The sequence below is a fragment of the Falco punctatus genome (genome assembly GCF_963210335.1).
Source record: "Falco punctatus genome assembly, chromosome: 7".
Lineage (NCBI taxonomy): Eukaryota > Metazoa > Chordata > Aves > Falconiformes > Falconidae > Falco > Falco punctatus.
This window is the reverse complement of record NC_137587.1, coordinates 37,325,717-37,345,075: the sequence shown is the minus strand read 5'-3', so window position 1 is coordinate 37,345,075 and position 19,359 is coordinate 37,325,717. Positions and strand designations below refer to the sequence as shown.

The 19,359-nt window shown below is 48.0% G+C and overlaps 1 protein-coding gene and 1 long non-coding RNA gene across 3 annotated transcripts; one reads left to right on the top strand and one right to left on the bottom strand.

Moving 5' to 3' along the window:
• The first annotated feature begins 4,956 nt into the window (after window positions 1–4,956).
• On the top strand, window positions 4,957–11,615 carry LOC308067355. The gene is made up of 2 exons (XR_013929567.1): window positions 4,957–5,388; window positions 5,469–11,615. It is a non-coding gene; the product is annotated as an uncharacterized lncRNA (long non-coding RNA).
• Window positions 11,427–19,311, bottom strand: EIF5 (eukaryotic translation initiation factor 5). 2 transcript variants are annotated; one of them, XM_080396086.1, is made up of 12 exons: window positions 19,179–19,311; window positions 18,819–19,011; window positions 16,452–16,731; window positions 16,107–16,188; window positions 15,714–15,886; window positions 15,299–15,410; window positions 14,485–14,624; window positions 13,808–13,966; window positions 13,464–13,625; window positions 13,000–13,164; window positions 12,599–12,733; window positions 11,427–11,827 (listed from the first exon to the last, which is right to left on the bottom strand). In XM_080396086.1, exons 3-12 carry the CDS (start codon window positions 16,521–16,523, stop codon window positions 11,735–11,737), a joined length of 1,293 nt encoding a protein of 430 aa, XP_080252212.1. In that variant the 5' UTR covers window positions 16,524–16,731; window positions 18,819–19,011; window positions 19,179–19,311; the 3' UTR covers window positions 11,427–11,734. The 2 variants fall into 2 exon arrangements, with proteins under 2 accessions (XP_080252212.1, XP_080252213.1); XM_080396087.1 differs by lacking the exons at window positions 18,819–19,011; window positions 19,179–19,311 and adding an exon at window positions 17,819–17,899.
• Between the last annotated feature and the right edge of the window lie 48 nt (window positions 19,312–19,359).

Here is a 19,359-nt window from a genome sequence, read left to right as displayed (position 1 = left end):
ATCCCCTGCTGAGGGCCATCCCTGCTTTCCCAGTACCAAGAATGAGATGAATCTGCCCCCAAACACCCTCCCACCCTGGGCTGGTATGTGCAGATTGGTGTCAGGAGCACTCAGAAAAGCACAAAGTTGATACGGCTGGGAAGGGGAAAAAGATTGTTTTTCAGTGCTGGATTTTGGGGTGTTAGAATAAGAACAACTTATTTGCAATCACTGTGTGGCATCACGGCTGCTCTGGAGCTAGCCACATCAGCTAGTCCTCTCCTTATCCCAGCTGGATGGACTAGACACAGCCCAGTTCTCACAGAACTACAAGGCTGGGGTTATTTTTCTGTAGAATTAACTATGAAGGTCCACAGTCCTCCCTCCATCCTCCATTAAATCCATTTCCCTATGAAACTGGAAACCTTGATTAACAGCCTGCTATGGGAGACAAATCCCTGGGGTCTGTCTGTGTGCCCAGGAGACTCTCTGTGCTCCGGGGTAAACGTACGTTTCATTTTTGCTCTGCAAAAGACAGAAGGGACTGAGCTGTCTTCAAAGAAGCCTAACAATTCACAGGAAAAACTGAAAAATACCCACAAACCGAGCAGTTTCTTTGGAAGTAATTTTCTCTTAAGAAGTTCTGTCTGCATTTTTTATTAATAATACAACACCCTGGATATGTCAAAAACACAGGAGAATACATTTCCTGGTGGGGAGCTCCAGGCTCACAGAGCCAGGCAGTGCAGCTGGGTTGTCACTTGCTTCTTGGAATTTAATTTCCTAATCAACACGTCTGTGAAATCACTGTATTTTCAAAGCTCAGTTTCCAGAGCTGCTGGGATCAAAGACTGGGGAGGTGGGGGGAGAGTGGGGAGGGGAAAACCTGCCGTCTCCATCAGCTGTCCAGCATGGAGAAAATACCTGCCTGGCAAAGCCTGAAAAAGAGATGGTTTAATGCCCTGACCTGGGTTTAAAGTTTCAGAACCAAACAAGAACATAGGGATGCAGAGACACAGCTCTCATCACACTCCCCCTTTGGGGAAAAAAATCCATTTCTTAGAAATGTGGGAACCCTCTTGAGATTTGTGGGGTCTGGTTGGCCCCTCCTGGGGTGGGAGTGCTATGGGGAGCCCTGGAGCACAGAGGAGGGGGCTGCAGAGACCCCCCTGGAGCCACTCTGTCTTTCTGTAGGTGATGTGAGTGTCATTGCTTTCACACCGTCCCCACAAACAGCACCCATCACCCATGTCCAGGACAATGACTCACCTGGCTTTTTGATTTCGGCGTCCAACTGGTCCCACCTCCTGGAGAGGCTTGGGGCCAAGCAGCCTTTCCCCAGGCATGAGATCTCACAAGTATCAAGCAAGAGGAGCTCAAATACGTTAAAATTGCCCAAATCTGACTCAGACAATCAGATTTTTGCTTCTCTGACACCTGCAAAAACATAAGTTCACTTGTCTGGCAGTCACCTAAAAGCCCTCCCAGAAGATGCAGGCTATGCTTGTATTTGAAGAAGTTAGAAACATGGGGGTGGTGGGGGTGATGGTGGTGGCAGGGAATCCATCAAAGAAACTCCCAACCTTCTGGGGTCTCAATTATAATGAAAAATGGTAATTCCCCCCCCCCCCCCTTTTCTCCATGATGATCTTTTCCCTGCTCACTGTCTGTAGCGATGCTTGTCTGATGTTCAGCAGCTACTTGCACTGTGATACCACCACATTAAGGAGCACCCCTTCAGTTCCTAGGCATGTGGGAGATGCCCACCCATGTCTCCTGGAGATAACCATAGCCTTGGGCAAGTGGAGTTACTTGGCTCTGGGATGCTGGCAAGTCAGGTGAATTAACCAGAGTTGCTAAGGCGATACATGGAGCTGTCAGCCACCCCACCAGGCAGGGGCAGGCACAGCATCCTGCAGAGAGACGTGAATCCACGCTGGAGGATTCATCTCTCCCTGTGGGATGTTGTGCCTGCCCGTGCCTGGCAGAGCTGCATGGATGCAGCAGATGCCAGCGGCAAGTTTTTGGACTGGTGTCTGCCATCCTCTGGGCTCTGGCAGAGCAGCTGGAGCCCCCAGCACATTGCACTGGCAGATGACTCAGCCTTCATCAGCCCATTCCACCACCTCCGTGCCACCTCTCTCACTGCCCAAGCAAAACCAAGATGTTCAGCTCAGCTGTCCAGGAGCAGCTTCAGGTGGGACTGTGTAGGGAACTCTCTCCTGCTGCATGGCTGATGCTCTTGCCATTGTGCTTTTCATTCAAGTTTTGCTGTGTGTGGCATGATCACAAAAAAATAGCATCACAGGAGAGTAGGAAGACAGGTATATACTCAGATTCATCCTATTGGACTAATGGGCAGGAGGGGGATGACATTGCCAGGCCATTACTTTTATTTTCTCTGCAGCTCCCTGCAGCTGTGGGTACCCCTCATGCTAGCACAGCTCTTTGGAGGTGTTAATTAATTAGAGTATCCCGGGTACCATGTATGCAGATGGAGGGGGGGACAATGGGACAGCAGGGTACTGCATGGTGAGTCACTGGTGCTGGAGAGGGGACTGCCTTTCCTCCTGGAACCACTGCCACATCCTGTGCTGGAGGAGGAGGGTTTTGCCTCTGAGATCCTCAGCAGGACAGGGCACGCACCAGTGCTGGCGAAGTAGCACCTGGCTGTGCGTGCAGGACCCCCTTGCCCGTGGCATTTGGGCAAGCGCAGCCAGTGAGGTGGCTCATTCACAAGACGTGTTACGTGGAGACAGTCAGGAGCTGCACAGAGGATGCAGCTCCTGACCCTGTGCAGCGTTTGTTCTGCTGGGTGCAGAGATGTGGTGGTTGTTCCTGGAAGCAAAAGTGCTGCCAAGGCGAAGCAGGCTTGTGTGACCTGAATATATTCTGCAATGTAAAGGGAGTCATTTTGCCCTTGGAGCACATGAACTGAGATTACATGGAGCAGGGGTTTAAGAGCACCCTGCATAACACAGGCTGGAGGGTATCAGAAAGCAAGTTCTCCCTGAGTGTGACATGGATGCATTATCTACCTTCTGGAAGAAAATACCTCCTGGTTTACAGACTCTGTGTGATGGAAAGGCAGCTGTAGCTCTCCCTCTCTGTCTCGAACACTTTCTTGACAGTAGTTTTGGGTGAGGATTATTTCTAGCACCCTCACCTGCATCACCCCCTGCCCCATCACACAGCTCCCCACTGTTGCGTCCCACAGAGGCATCTCCTCTGCCATGATGCCCGGGTCACCCTAGGGCAGAGGGTGGCAAGACAGCTGCTCTGCCACCTCCCTGTCCCAAGGCTCGCCACCTCTCTCGGGGCCCTGTGGCAGGTGTGACCCCGCTTTCCAGGGGCTGCCAGCTGGGGTGGGTGTGAGGCCCAGGGCTGGGAACCCCCTTTCCATCCAGCACAGAGAATTTGGCACTTATTCCCCAACAGCGTGTGAAAGGAGACGTGAGCACAGTGGGTGCTGGGAGAGGGGAGACCAACCCTGGCAGATCCGCAGCCAGAAAATTCAGGAGGGTGAAAACTGGAGGGAGGGGGAGGAATTTTTGTGGGTTTTCTTTGTTTTCTTCTTGTTTTTATTTTTTCCTTTTTTCCTTTTCCTTTTTTTCCTTTTCTCCTTTTTTTCTTTTTTTTTCTTTTCCTTTTTTCCCCCCTTGTTTTTCTTTTCTTTTCCTTTTCTTGTTTGCTTCTTTTCGCCTCTATTTTCCTTTAATATTTTTTTTCCTTTTAGAAGTTTTTTTCCCGTCTTTCCTTTTTCGCTTGTCACCGCTGCAGGGGCGCTTCGGGCCGGGCCGGGCCCGGGGCGGTGCCGGGCCGAGGGGCGGGCGGTGCCGCCGGCGCACGGGCCCCCCCTGGCGGCGGCGCGGGGTGAGCGCGGCGGGGCCGGGCCGCGCGGGGTCCCCGCCTGAGCCCGTGCCCGGCCCAGCACCCGGCTGGCACGCAGAGCCCGGGGCTGGGCGCTCGGGTGCGGGTCACCGTGTCCCCGTGCCTGTGGCCGCGCCCCGGGGACGCGTGTTCGTGCCTGGGGGGCCGGGGTCAGCTCCCGCCGAGACCCCCGGCCGGTTCGCCGGTGCTGCAGCCTGGGGGGGGTCACGGGGACTGGGTCGCTGCTACTGTCAAGAAGCGGAATTCAGGGAGTGAAAGCAAGTCATGGCAAGCTCCCCGCGCTGGGGGTGGGTTCTTTGGCACGCATCCCTCCGTGATGCCAACCCTCCAGCCGCGACGGGCCTCTCTGTCACAGATCCCCCAGTCCCCCAGCCACGCGCCGGGGCAGAGTGTTTGCCACCAAAGCAAGTCCCACGCGGTAGGAAAGGCAGCATGGTGCAGGAGGAGACATTCCCCTCCGGTAGCTCCTCGCAGGGTGCCAAGCCAGGCCCCGAAGAGCAGCTGGCCTCTGTGACCCAGGGGATCAGGGTCCAGGGATGCCAAGAGCAGGGTCGCAGGGTCGTGGGAAAGGGGAAGCACAGAGGACGGTGCCTGTCGCCCCGCACCACCCTCCAGGCCTGTGCCGTGCAGGGCAGGTTGGGTCACGCCTGCAGCCGCTCCTTCCCCATCCTGCAGGCATCCGCAGGTTTTCCTGCAGAACAGGTTTTCTGGTATTAGTGATACTGCTCTTTCCCTCTCTCTTCCAGTCCCACCCCGCAGAGCTGAGGAGGCAAGGAACAAAGGCAATGACAGTATCACAAAAGGCTGTGCAAAACCGCAGCAACTAGTGCCATGCACCCCAGCTCCCCGGTGCACATCACTGAGCACCCCCAGACAAGGCTCTCACCACACACGGGTCCTGCTCTCCCACCAGGCACAGCGAGTTCCCCTCCGTGACTCAGATAAAGCCACCCCCTTGCACAGGACACCCTGCTGCTGTTACCAGGCAGGAAGGCCTCACGGGTCGCCTCTCACTCTCCCACCACCCTGGTACCGTGACCACCTTCGCCTCCCACCTTCTCACTCACTGCCCTGGAAGAGGGTGCTGAGCCTCCCTTCCCCGCCCCTCCCTCCCAGCCCCCACGCTCCTGCCCTCCCCAGGGGACCAGCAGACATTCCTCTCGGACACCCAACCCTGGCCACACAAAACTAGAAGCATCCCCCCCAGCTCCACGCAAGCCAGGAGAGGGTGGCTGTGCCTCTTGCTTCCCATGACTTTCATTTTGCCAAAGTAAAATGCATTGCTCCTGTCTTCTGGCATTGGGAATGACCAGGAGCAGGCCTGGAGGACTCATCACCCCCCATCCCCTTGATTTTTAATCAGCAGGAGGAGCACACAGCTAGTGAGGTCTGCCTACATTTTACTTTTTTTGTGTGTTTTTTTTTTTCATTCCCAGACTCCTGACTTCAGCAAGTCATGCTACTCGCTAAAAGCTTTGGCTCCTCCATTTGGCTGCAAGGTGAAGGTGGTGGTCATCGGTGACCTCCGCTGCCTAGAAACCAGCCTCCTTTCCTTACACAGAGGTTTCTCTTCCCTTTTTCTGTACTACTCTAAGCAGGGGCTTTGCTCTTCTGGAGGTGGTGTGCTCCCGGCAGCAGTCCGTGTGGGTGCAGTTACCCCATCATTCTGACCTCACAGGACGTGGCTGAGAGAGTTTCTCTCATTTAAACTGGTTCTTTGGATTTTGTTAGAAGTCCACTGGTAGTCAATGCCTTTTTCCTTAAAATTGTCCCTTCTGCATTCTGGGTCTTACACAGGAGTCTTTTCAGCAGAATAAACCAAAATTAAAATCTAGCCCTTCTGTTCATGGAAAAGGCATGGAGAGTACAAACTCCTGAATTAAATGTCAGTTGACAAGAACCTAAAAGACATTAAAATCCCATGACTTGCTCTCACTTGTTTTCCTGTCATTGCAGCTCTGTTCCTGCTTCTTGTGTTGGCACCCCCCCCACCCCCCTGGAGTGTGCCTGCCCACCAACCCTAACCACCCTGAGCCCCACAGCACATCCAGCTGCGACCACCAGCTCCCAGCTCCTCTGGCTCACGATGCAGAATAGAAAGAACAATGGAAGCAGGAGATGGAAGCCTTTAAATCCAGGTTTTCCAGCCTCGGAGACCACATGAAAAATGTTTAGCCTCTTTATTGACTTCTTGACTTAGTCTTTTCCTATGTGAATTACTTTGTTTACAATTTGTATACCCGTAACTTTGTCCATGAGTGATTATAAATTAATGAGCAATTCCCTGACAATACAGGGATATGCTCCTGGGGAAATATACTTTCTTCATGTTTCTTTTAAAGATGCCAGATGTCTACCTTAATTGCACAGATAAAAAGCTAAACTCCACTGATGTCAGTGTTGTTAGCTGGGTTTTAATAACAGATAAATAAAAAAAAAAAAATCAGTAACAAGCAAAAATTCAGAGAGAATAACGCAACACCCACACAAACCTCCCATTCAGGAGATCCTGGTAGTGATACTTCCCTTATTTGCAGCATACGGCTCAAGTGCCTAGGACCCCAGACCAGAGCTCTCCTTTGCATTACCTCTTCCCCCCTTGAGGAAGAAAATCCTGTGCAGAAAATGTATCCAACACCATGGTGATGAAGTAAAATTAGCAGTGGAAAAATCAGCATTCTCTAGCTCCAGCCTCAGAAAACGCCAGGGTCCTGGGAGCAGGAAGAGGCTCTGCAAACTCTCACCCTCCCCCCTCGCAGGTGGGTGGCTGCCTGCGTTCAAGGTCCACTCCAGACAGAGTGCAGCAGAGTAACCTTGGAGCTGAGCAACGCAGAGGGAGCAGTGTGAGAAAGAGCTGGAAAATGATTAGTCTGGGGCCTCCCCACCTTGGCACTTTGGCTGGGCCCCCCATGAAGCTTGCACACCTGTACAGGCGTGCCTGTGCCCAGCCAAGGGCTTTGCTGATCCCAGCCCTGCCTTACTGATCTGGCTTCCCAGCTTCAGCCTGGACATGCCCCATCACAACAGATTTGCGCGGCCATCAGTGGAAGCTAATGGCATCCCATTCACTGAAACCCAGGACATAGTGATTTAACCTCAGCAAAAAGCTGTAGCTATTTGGTAACCACCAACTCTGAAGCATGTGCAAGTAGAAACACTGATGTCTGAAAAGATGGTTTAAGATCTATCAGATTTCCCCCACACTCATCACAACAGGAATAACTGTTCCCTCTGTTTTACTTACAGTAAGTAGGTGAACCCCTGTTTCTTGGGTTCCTAATCCAAAAAAATTGAAGGTGTTTTTTTTTTTTCTTTTTCCTCTGAAAAACATAAGGAGTTACAACACTTTACTGAATTAAAAGGAGCATCACCCGAGCGCTGGGGTTGTGTCCTTGATGGATGTCCGCTGAAACAGCTGTAAGGAAGGTGGGGAGATATGCTGGTGCTGGTCCACACTAGGCAAGGTGATGTCCTAGGAAAGCTGGTCAGCGGCCCCAGAATAACTCCTCCCTGATTCCAGCTCTGGAGGCAGGCTCTGACATCTCCATGGCTGCAAGATGAGAGTCTTCAGAGTGAAAAGCATAGACAACACCAGCAGCCTGTTAAGCATATAAGTAATCCAAATGCATCTAGCAACTTTTAATGACTTCAGCTGAAATTTCACAGTATTTCACAGGTAAGGCTTTACAGAGCATTGTTTTCGAACTGCTTTTTGTTGTCTTTACTTCAGGGTTTGCTGTTTCACATCTTCACGGTTCAGTGGTGTTACTGAATGCCAAGAAGTCAACCCTCAGCAAGAGCCCTCCAAGGCTCTTTGGGAGTAATTACTTTGAGAAGAAAATAGCTACCGCAGTTCTGAAGACTAATTAGCGGGTCAGCTACTTTTGTTCCATCTCTCCTTGCCATTTCCATCCACTGCTTTCCCTGGGAGCCCAGACTTGCTGTCATCTTTATTACTACCCTGTAGCAGCCCTCAAATGAAAGGCTGGCTTCATTACAGCTCACGACGTTAACTACTTTTCAGTGATACCTCTTCTTTTCAAAGATCAAGGTTCAAAAGTTGCACAACTGGAATACACCCAACATACCAAGCATTATTTATTAGTGTTATAAATCAACTCTTTTAACTCTATAGTATGCCTGGGCAGTAACAAATCAACCAAGCTTTTTGACCTGGGTGGAAGCTAGGACAGCAAGTGGCTCAACCCAAGAAAAAGGTCTTAGTGGTGAGGAACGACAGCCTTGTAGCAAGGCCTCACGTAAGTAACCCCGCAGAGCAAACTGTGCCCTGTTTAAAAGCTGACCTCTTTCAGAGCGCTGCATCATGGTTACACTGACTGGGGCAGCTGCTACCACAGCAAGGGGAAATCAAAAGCACTCAGATTACCGTGCCTACTGCAATCCTTTCAAATCACATCATCTTTAGTCATCACCTCACTACAGGCTCAAGCTGTACACTCCCAGGAGCACAGAACATCTTTTTACATAATACATGTCTAACTCAGCCAGCTGAGCAAGGCCCTGGCCTCTAATGACAATTTTTATGCTCTCATTGACGTACATAAAACCAGGCAATTTTACTCCTTACACACACAACAGCAATCAGGGTTCCAAACCCTGGCTGAAGCCACTGAGATCTCTTCATCTGCTTGTGACACTGCCCCAAGCAAAACCATCAGATGCAAAGCTGCCTGTTGTGCTGGACAAAGAGAAGCGGCCGAGGAAGGCTGCTGAGCTGCAGCAAAGCTCCCGATGGCAGGCTCCTGGAGGGAGGTGAAGGTTTGTAAAGCCAAGGCTAACGGACCTGCCACCAGACCTTCCGCCTGCCAAACGGCGGCATTCACACTGAGGTTTTTAAACAGACTGTACGGCATGAAGCGAGGGAAATCACCGACACTTACCGCTTCCTCCCCAGCTGCCAGGAGTCTCTTTGAAGCTCAGAGCAGATTGTATCTAAACACCAAGCTGCCTTTTGAAGATGTACTTGTTATTTTTAATCAGATAGCAGCAGCAATAAATTCAAAGACTCATTAAACTTTCAAGTCAGACTTCTTCCTTCCCTTAAGTACTCACAAAATGAACACTCGTTTTCATTAGCTGATAAATCCTCAGTTAAGATTTGAGACTGAAACAGCAATACGTATATGAAGATAGGGTAAGGAATAAGAAATGTTTAAACTCAGCGCTAGGCATTTCATAGTTAGCAGTGGCCTCAGTGCTTCTAGAAGCCTCCCCCATGTCTGAATATTAAGAGTACAACTTCATAATACACTTAATCTGATCCACCCGTGGGCTTCCACAGACAAGAACACTTTCACTCCTTGCACACTCCCACGTTTACCCCAAAATCTACCATCATATAGCTTTGCTATGAAGTCACCAGTTGACTGATCTTACGGAGAACTGTTTTTTGGTGGATTTATTTCCTGTTTCCCTACTGGAAGAAATGGGTCTGTTTTGCTAGTCGCTAGGTCTTGGGGTAGGAAATAAAACAAAAAAATTATCCCTTTGGTGACTACAATTACAATCAAGTTTGCTCTACACTGAAACTTCATCACGTCACAGCTCATAGCAGGCGCCACCACCACACAACACATACTTCACAGAACCCTTCTGGTCACATCCTAGAGATGGCATCAACCCAGATCTGCAAAGCCATATCTGCAGACCATCAGCACAGAGCAACCATGCTAAGAATCAGGCTCGGAGGATCAGGAAGTGGGTACTGCCTGTGCTGCAGAGAACTCTCCCGTGCAGTTACAGGCCCACAGCATTTCTCAACACCACAGCTGCGACACTCCTGGGAAAGAACATGGCTTCTCATTATTCCCTCCGCTAGCAGGAATTCTGCTCGTAAAGGCAATGCTGACTCAAACTGCTACCCCCAGAGAACTTGCCCAATGTACAAGCACCCACCCCTCACTGCAACAGGTAAGCAGCTACCAGGGAGGCACAGCCTGAGAAGTGACTGGGAGATCCCCAGAAAGTGGAACTGTTCACTAGCATTGCTAATACCCAGCCTTCTGGTGCAAGCCAGCAGGAAGCCCAGGGCTGAAACCTTGCCTCCACCAGGACATATTTAACCCTTCCCTCTCAAGCTTTTGCCACCACCCCTGAAGTTCTACCCTTTTGCTTCAAAAAAATTTCCACAGATTCTAGCCTCTTAACTTCTACCCACATGGAGCAGACTCAGCCCATGCCCTTTTCCAAGGCAGTACCAGGCAAACATCAGTTCTGTAACTGCTACACTGTATTCAGCGCGGATTTTTTCAGAGGATTTCAGCCTTCCAGGCAAAGGCTTGTAACAATGTGCTCACAACTGCCACACAAAGAGAGGCATGTGCCTGCACCACCAGGAAGAGACATCTTTGAGAGATGTCACACAAGACTAGCAATTAATCTTCCCGTTTCCTGACAAGCATGAAAATTCTTAGTTCTTTTGAAATACAAGCCTCATTTAAACTGAAAGAATGATTTTTCTTTTAGAGAAACCAGAGATAAACCTGCTATTTACACTAAAATTCAGTTTTGCACTACAGCCATAAACACCCATCTATAATGAGAACACTTCCAAATGCTTTGTGGCTTCAACTCCATCTTTCCAACAGTTTGTACAGCTGCCAGTGCTCATTTGACATCAGGGCCACCTCCAATGCCATAGTGAGTTCACAGACATCCACCCCACTGTGAAACAGGAAAACCTGCAGCTCAAGTCACCACTGATGTAAGCAGCAAGCAAGATCTTCCCCTTCATCCAGTTCTCAGTTCTGCTAAAAACAGCGTGACTAGGCAAAGCAGCTCACTGTGCCCCAAGCCTTGATCTCTCAAAACTTGTAATACTGAATCTCACAATGAAAATGCCCCACTCTCTCGCACATCCTCCCACCCTCCCAGTGGAAGGCTGTGAAGGCCAGCAAAAACTGCCCTCCCAACCCCCCTGCACTGACCCATGCTCTTAAACAACAACCTTGTCACCCACCATGTCACACCAGTTTTCCGATTTAGATGAATTGTTTCTCCTTCAGATAGCTCAGCATTGGCATTACAGGGTCTACAACACCCCTTCCAGAGCTACACGGGTCAGCTTCAGGGGCTCCTGTGCTCCAAGGCAACGGATGGCAGCCTCTTGCTGCATCTACCCCCCATCAGACTGGAACAGGACAGCCACAGCCAACAGTGCATGCCAACTAGAGGCACCAGTTCCCTCAGCTCTAGTCAAAGCACCCAACATCTGTATTTAACAGAGCTGTTATAATCTTCAGAAAAACACAGACCTAAGGTATTCACTACACATGGAAGTTTCTGTAAAAAAAAAAAAACAACAAAAAAAGCCTGCAAGGCTCAGAATCCAGACTGTTGCCTTTTGTTTTAAGAAGCTGGCATCCATATGCCATAGATTACCCAACACCTGCTTCTTGCCCAAGTTTCACATCTCCACTGTTCCAACAGCCTCTAAGCTAAGGCTATTTTTTTTTGTCTCATTCTAAAGTTCTTGTTATTTTGCATGTTTCACCAAGTTGTGTACTTACTTGAAAAAGGGAGTTCAGAGTCACAAATGAAGACTGACCAAAACCAAATCCTTTATTTCCACAACTGTATAAATGTGCTCCAAGTATGGCGTCCAACACAAGTTAGAAAAACAAGATAGAACATGCCAGTTGCAAACTAGATCAGTTCACCAACGTGCTGACTCCTTGGTATTAGGCTTAGTTACACAAGACCAGTCACAGTAAAAAGATACATTTTAGAGTACAAAGAGTAGCAGGATGTTAAGCCATTTCAGCTTGTGCACATACAAGTCACACTTCTGGCAGAAAACGCAGAGAAGTTTGTATTACTATGCTGGAAGCTATGTTGCATCACTTTAAATGGCATCAATATCGATATCATCGTCTTTATTGTTTGCAGGCTTCACAGTTTCAACTTTAGGTACACTGGCAGTTGTAGAGTACACCACCTGTGGAGACAAGTCACTTTATTACACCTACTGCCATTAAGCATGAGAACAGCTTTAAACGTCAGTAGTTGCACCACCCGCCTGCTCAACAGCCCTTCTATTGCCATGAACTGCTACACACTGCTCGATGTTCTGAAACGCACCGCACAGCATCTGCCACTGCAGGAGTTAATACTGTATAGGACACCCAAGTTAAGGGATGTTGACATTACAATAACACCTTAACATCAGTCTTTAGAGGGAAGTGGCATGCATCTGTGGCAGTAGGAAGCAGGATCTCATGTTCAGCAACAGGAGCAGGTATTACTGGGAGGAAAACAAACCCACGTGAAAGGAAGCCCAGCCACACTCTGCTGGAGCGTAGGCAAGAGATTTTACTTTGGTCTGAACTCTGAGGAAAACAGTAATTTGTTCTTTAATCAGTTTTTTTAACACACACCCCACCACTAACTCTTTAGAACACGAGGCTTTATGCCCAATACCTTGTCAGTCTTCCCACTGTATGAACTACTGTAGGGGAGACTGTACCATTCCACAATGACAGTCTCTGGCTTAATAAAATGAATCTATACTGTTACAAAAAAATGACCTTGGGTAGACAAGTGATGATGTGTAGCAAAAATGCTGACAAAGCATTAGAAACCAGGTGTTCCTCCAGTTCCCAGCACACACAGTAACCCATGAATTAAGCTATTTTATAATGCAAAGAGAAAAGTTAAAGGACTTAAGCATGCAGGCTGGAGTCCTTTATAGTAAGAGAACCTTTCCTACCTCTATGTTCTCATCTTCATCCTCTTCTTCATTACCGGAAGATTCTTCTTCAGCTTCCTTCAGCCATTTAATAAATGGTTCTGCTTTGACACGGATTTCTTTGGCAAGCTCCTTTGAGACATATTTCTTTGAGGCCTGAAAGGCAGAAGTACAGACCTTCTGAAAACACTGAAGCAGTTTATGTCAGATCATACCCAAACACAGCAAGAGCCCAACTGAGAACTCCAACCTCACTCCACTGCCTTAACAGCCCATTTTGAAAAAGGGAAGTTTCTCCCAGACAGTAACTTCACTCAGATTAGTTGTTTAAAGACATCTGCACAAGCTATTACACCCGAACAGAGAAACCAGATGCAATATACTACATTCAGGTACTTAGCTGGTACAGTATGTGTACTTACCTTTTCTGCCCAGCCAAGGATGACTTCTTCTTCCAGAAGATCTGCATCATACATTTCCTTCAGAATATGTGGTATTTTAGAAATAAGCTGAGACTGATGCATGGCTACCACACACTCGAAGCCATGGAGAAGGTACCGCTGAGCTTTCTTGTTGTTGTGGCAGAACTAGAATTGTGATAAAAGCACAGTGAAATTAAAAAGCATGATAAAACAAATTGAACTAGCCTTTTCCTCTCCAGAGCAAACTGCTGCTTCTGCTCTTAACTCAATGATGCAGCAAAATCTACAGCAGCTCATACTATCCCTGCGAGCAGTTCTCCCCAGCTAAGTGGTCCAAAAATCATGAACTACAGAAAGTCTTCCCCACAGTACCAAGCAATCCAGAAGTGCCAAGCAGTTGGTACAAGAAAAACCCCAACACAACAGTTCTCGTTACACTGGGTACAGAAGAGGAGACTGCTTACACGAAGGAAGTGACGTCTGTATTTCCTTATCTGTTCACGAATCTTTTCGTCAAAGAGTACTTCAGTGAGAACTAGTGGGCCCATAGCCTTTACATCCAGTCTCTCTGCTTCTGCTACAATGTCTTTGTCAGAAGTATCAATGACACCTTCTTCCTTCTTTTTCTACAAGATGGGAAGAGAGAGAAACATTTTAAACCTACTGAGGTCTGCATCAATGCTCTATTGCGCTGCTTCCTTCCCCAATGCTGGTAAAACCAGTACTCTGGTAGAGACTTAAGCTACTTGCTATTAAGTCTCCTTAATAACATCTTGTAACACTACAGCAGAGTGGCTACTCTATTCACCTTCACAAAATCAAACAGTATGTTGACTCTCTCCTCCACTGTTCTTTCCAGGTCTTCACTAAGTGTGAGGTTCTTTGCATGGTCACTGATTTCATCCATTCTACGCCGCTGGGCTTCTTCTGTTGTGTCTTCACCCCAGTCATCATCATCCTCCTCCTCCTGAACAACAAAACCAAACCAGGAGATTCATAGGATGTTACTACAAGCTTAGTAATTAGTGTTGTTTCTAGACACAGACTTGAGAGCATTTTTAGAAGTATTTTTTATTTTTCCCTAAAGAATTGGTTACACTGTGATTTGTAAGCCAAAAGATGGAGAGAGGGCAGATACAGTAAAATACTAATGAAAGCTAGACACCAGTTTTCAGCAGTCTGCAGCATTACTTGAAGTGCAGTCGTACCCCTCCATCTAGTATACTTATGGTATACTCCTTTTTCAGAAACCTGGACTGTTAAAGGATATGCAGCTTTCACTTAGCAAGGAGCATAAGTGCTGTTACCAAAGAGTTGCTAACTGCTACAGAGGAGACACAGATCCTTCTACTGCAGCAGTGAACTTCTGGATACAGCAAGAACTTCTGGTGCAATGCTGACTAGCAGGGAATACCAGCAATTTTTAAGCTTTAAATCGCAGCAAGCCACCACACACCCCATCTCCCCACTTTCCCTTCAACTTACCACAACCTGTGGAGGAGTTATCTCCTCCGGTGGTGGGGGTGGAAGTGTCTCATTGCTGGACACAGAACCATTCTCTTTGTCCTTGCCTTTTCTGTTCTTCTTCTCCTTTTCTTTCTTTCCTGTACCAGTGTCACCACTTTCTGCAAGTGAATTTTATGTTTTATTCTATGAAATAGAACAAGCTAAAAAGCCCCTGCAGTACTGTACCTCTGCTAAATCCCCTATGGTACCCACCCCCAGACATATCCAGGGCTGACGCACATCTGCTGGGGAAATCCCTGGTTCCAGTGAATGTCTTCTCTCATCAAGACCTAAGCCTGTCCAAGTCTATATAACAGGTGACCTCACAAAGCAGAGACCCCTGGAATAGGTTAGACTTTTCTATTCTAGCAAGCTTAAATTGCAGCAGGCAACTATATGCTTACTACAGAGTGTTGCTTGCACAGAACAAGTACATTGCAAGTAGCATTTAGTATACTTTTACTTCCTACTCTTCTACTTCACACTGCCTTAAAGGCAAAACAGCAAACTGCTGGCTAGTTCTCCTCCTTCCAAGTTTTGTCCCACAGAAGCAAATCCAAGTCTAACAGATAGTTCTACTTGGGAAGGATACAGGATCACAAGGCAAGAGACTGCTTGTATTGGAACTGAGTACAGTACTATACCCTGACCCACAAACATACTCTAGGAGTATGCTGGAGCTTTCTTCTTTTTAAGATATTAATTACATGTGAGTGATACATTTCCCTACTTTGTTGACAGCACTCACACTGAAGAGGTTCCCTTTACCCCCACCAAATAAGGAAAGACTTACCAGGTGGGTTTTTGAGAATGAACGTGCAGAGTTTATGGTTTGTGTCAAGCATGCCTCGATAGCCGCAGGCTTTGCAAGAGTTACCTATAGTTTGTTTCTTAGGATTGACATGCTGTGTAAGAAAACAACCTCCAGTTAATATACCATTTACAGAAAAATTATGTGTTAAAACCTAAACCCAACATTTACATTATTATCTCCACAGAATGAAGCCAGAGAGTCCAATACCTTGTATCATAATCCCCAACAGAGCAAGTTTAGAAGCAGTAATTTAGCTTGGAACTTCCGAGCTGTTGTAAGTGTGTAACTTTTCTAAAGGGGCGTGTGTATAGGTATTAACATCACACCACTTCCAGAAACGTCTAATCCAAGTGTTTCTGTACTGCTACCATTGATACAGACAGAGAGCACTCACCAGATCAGTTTCAGGATTCTCACACTCAGGACAGAGAACAAATTTTTTAATGAATCCATCCAACATGTCTTGCAGCTTATTCGCCTCATGAGATCCATTGACAATGTAACGGTCATTCTTAACATCAAACTGGGTCTGTGCTCCCAGCTCACAACCAAAAAATTTGGTAGGATCTGTAAAGAAAGTGTAATAACCACCACTGCTGTCATATCATCACTGTGATTTTTATACTGCAATTAAAAAGCCACTGCTTCTGTTACTTCAGCCCGATATGATCCCATTTATTTCTTACAGATCCTCAAAGAATGGTATTAATGCTTTATTAGCTACTTAACACTACCACTTCACACACAAAAGCATGAAAAGAATGCTGTATCTCTCCAGACTACTTACACGTTGGAGGCCGATTAAGCGCCTTTGCAACGTCAACCATGTTGACTATAACCGTCTTTATTCCATTTCCTTTGCCCTCCACCTAAAAAAATTAAAAAAAATAATAGTTCAGTGACTGCAACAGCCAAATCCAACATGTATTCCTCATCTCACTACAAAGTTCTGCTTTGAAGCACATCTTAGATGAGCTAATATGCACTTAGTGTGGACAGAAAGAAGCAGACATCCTCATCGCCCTCTTAACTGGCTGAACATTATCAGTGCTTCATACCCCTCTTCTTCCTCTATGAAGAGAGCAAGTAGTGCTAAGTAGGTAGTGTTTCACACCAATGGCTATTAAGTTACCTTGGCAATCAGACGGGGCATTTTGTAGCGATAGAACTGATCTGAAACACTGCGGTTGACGTTGACAGACATTTTGCCTTATTAGTAGCTTTATCAATAAGATGAAGAGATCTTTGATTGCAGTTTTTTGGTATCTTCTGTCTGGAGAAGACGGGATGACATAAACGACTGCAAGAGTTCTCGGTCTCTGACATGAAAAAATTTTCGCCACTGAGGCTGTAAGGTTCTTGCTTGTATGCTATGTTTCCCCAATACAGGTACCAGTGGCTGCGCAACAGCTCTGCAAGTGTTATAAACAGAGAAGAAATTAAACTTAATCTTAACGTACATGAATCAGATCTTGCTAGAGAGCTATATGAGGGACTGTTATTTACGTTGAAAAGAACAAAAAAATTATCAACTAGTACATTCTTTACACTGTGGCTTTCTTCAGCTTGTGGAAGTGAAAAGAGCCACCAAGAATTGTACTGCTAAGGACCTTTTCCTCAGCTACGTGACAGCTTTCCACCCTCATTTTTCTTACTACCCAAAAGCCACTGAACAGCTTAAGACTATTTTCTGTACAATTAACTTCTGAAAGAATGCTGTGATCAATAAGGATGGGAAAATAACACTGCTTGATTTATTATGGAGACCAATGGTTCCTGCATCGAGATGGTCATCTGATATGTTTCAGGCTGCAGGACAGAGGAAGCCAGGTGAAAGATGCTGAAGAGTTTTGAATTCCATATCATAGCATGAACATATCACAAACTGAACTGTCAGAATGTTGATAAATACCAGTAAGATGAATCAGCAGCAATCTGTAGCCCAACATAGTTTTTACATGGCTTACCAGTTGGTTTTTTTTGATCGGAGTGGAAAAAAAGTTGAAAATTAGTAATTCTCCCTCTCACATAAGGATTCTCATAGCAGTTCTGTTGAGTTTTGACTTAACAATAAGCCTGATAAAGTCTGACATAAGTTGACGCTTCACTGTAGAAAGCCTAGCAATGCAGAGGTACAGAGCAGTGCAGCAGCTTTTCCAGTCGATTTTTTTCTCAGGGGAAGGGAGGAAGGGAAGGAAGAAGGAGGATGAATCCTATTACTGAAGTTGCCTTAAGCAGTATTTACATATTTAAATTACCATGTGTCTCTATAATCAGATCTAAGCGTACTTAAGCCACAACTGGACCCTGACTACAGCATGGCTGTGCTGACATGTCATCATGTTGTTATCATTAATGACAGAAGCATTGACACATTAAAATAGCCTTCTGAGTATTTATAATTAAGAGCATGCCTATTGGTGCCACATGGTCCCAGTCCCTCCCCTCTGGTCAGCTTTACAACCTCTATACACAAGAAGCAAACAGATTTGTACGTGCCTTGTGTTCTACATGAGCCCAGATCCAGTTTTGCCCTTCCTTAACAAAAAGTACACAGCCGACTTTGTTTCAAGCACGAGGTTTCTTTCTTCAAGATGTCTAGAAAGAGCCACCATGTAACCTGACCACGTGCTTGCAGAAGCAATGAGGAAGCAGGTATTTCGGTGACTGAGCATGAACTCTCTCAAAAAAAAAAAAAAAAAAAAAGGGGGCCGTTCCCCCTGCTTCCTGATTACAGCTTTTGTCTGCTGTAGACTAAAGCTCCCTCTCCTGGTCCCTAGGACACCTCCTCCCAAGCACCACCCCCCCATATGCTCGCACAGAGGAAGGAAAAAGCGGGAAGGCAGACAAGACTTTCTGCTTCAAAGCACCGTTTCCCCGCCCCACTCAGCCCTGTGATGAGTCATAAATGCAGCAATTAAGCATTGAGTCAGCCCTGGAAAAGGGGGGGGGGAGATAAGTCACCTCCAGCCAGGCATGCGCTCTCCAGCCGCGAAAAGGGGACGCTCCGCGGTTGTTGCCCCCCCTCCTTGTCGTGTCCACCCCCCACCCCCACCCGTGGCTAACCCCCGAGGCACAGCCCCCTGCCCCCCCGGCGGCGGGTTCCGAACTGCGCCACAGCTCCCCCCGCCGCGCGACCCCTCCCCGCCCGGGGAGGCGCGGCCCCGGCCGCCGCCATCTTGTCTCGTCGCATGGCAGCGGTAGGGAATTAAAAGAAAAAAAGATACAAACCCCCAAACCATAGGAACAGGAGACAACCGTAACTAAAGTTTTGAAGCTTTTAGGCGTTTCTTTTTTTTCCCCTCGTTTCTTTTCCTCCTCCCGTCAAGGTCCCGGACGCTCCGTTACACAAAACCTCTCCCACTCTCCCGTTTAACGACAACCCGCCGCCTCAGCCCAGCCTAAGGCACCCGCCCGCTCCCCGCACCTCCCCAGGAACCAAAACCTCCTCTCGATCCCAGCTGCCCTCACCCGCCCTAAGCCCAGCATTAATACTCACCGTTTTCGTCCAATAAAGACATAAACCCAACGCTGCTCGCCCCGGGCTGCGACGAAGCCGAGTGTGCGAGGAGAATAGGGCCGTGGGGGCGCTTATATCCAGGCGGAGAGGGAGGCGGAGGCGGACGCCGCAGCCTCCGGGTCCCGGCGTCCTGGGGCGGGCGGTATCAGCAGGGACAGCAGTGCCGGGCAATCTGCGGGCAAGACACAATAAGGGGCATCGTTAGCGGCGACACCTGTGAGGAGAGGGAGGAGGAGGGGGGAGAAAAGGGAAGGGGGGAGGGAGAGGCGGCGGCCGGCGCGCGGCTCAGGCAGAAAGGGGCGGTTGATGGGACCCCGGCAATGGCTGCCCCGTACTCACCTCTAGAATGTTCTCGCTCTAACTGAACAACGCCAAAGCTGGGATCAATCAGCCAGCGGCGCGCCCCGCCCCCCAGCCCCACCATTGGCTCGCCGCTCGACTTGGGGCGAGTCTATTGGCTGAGACCTCGCCGTCCCCCCCACCCACTGGTGGCAACCACTATCAATCAAGGCACCCCTGG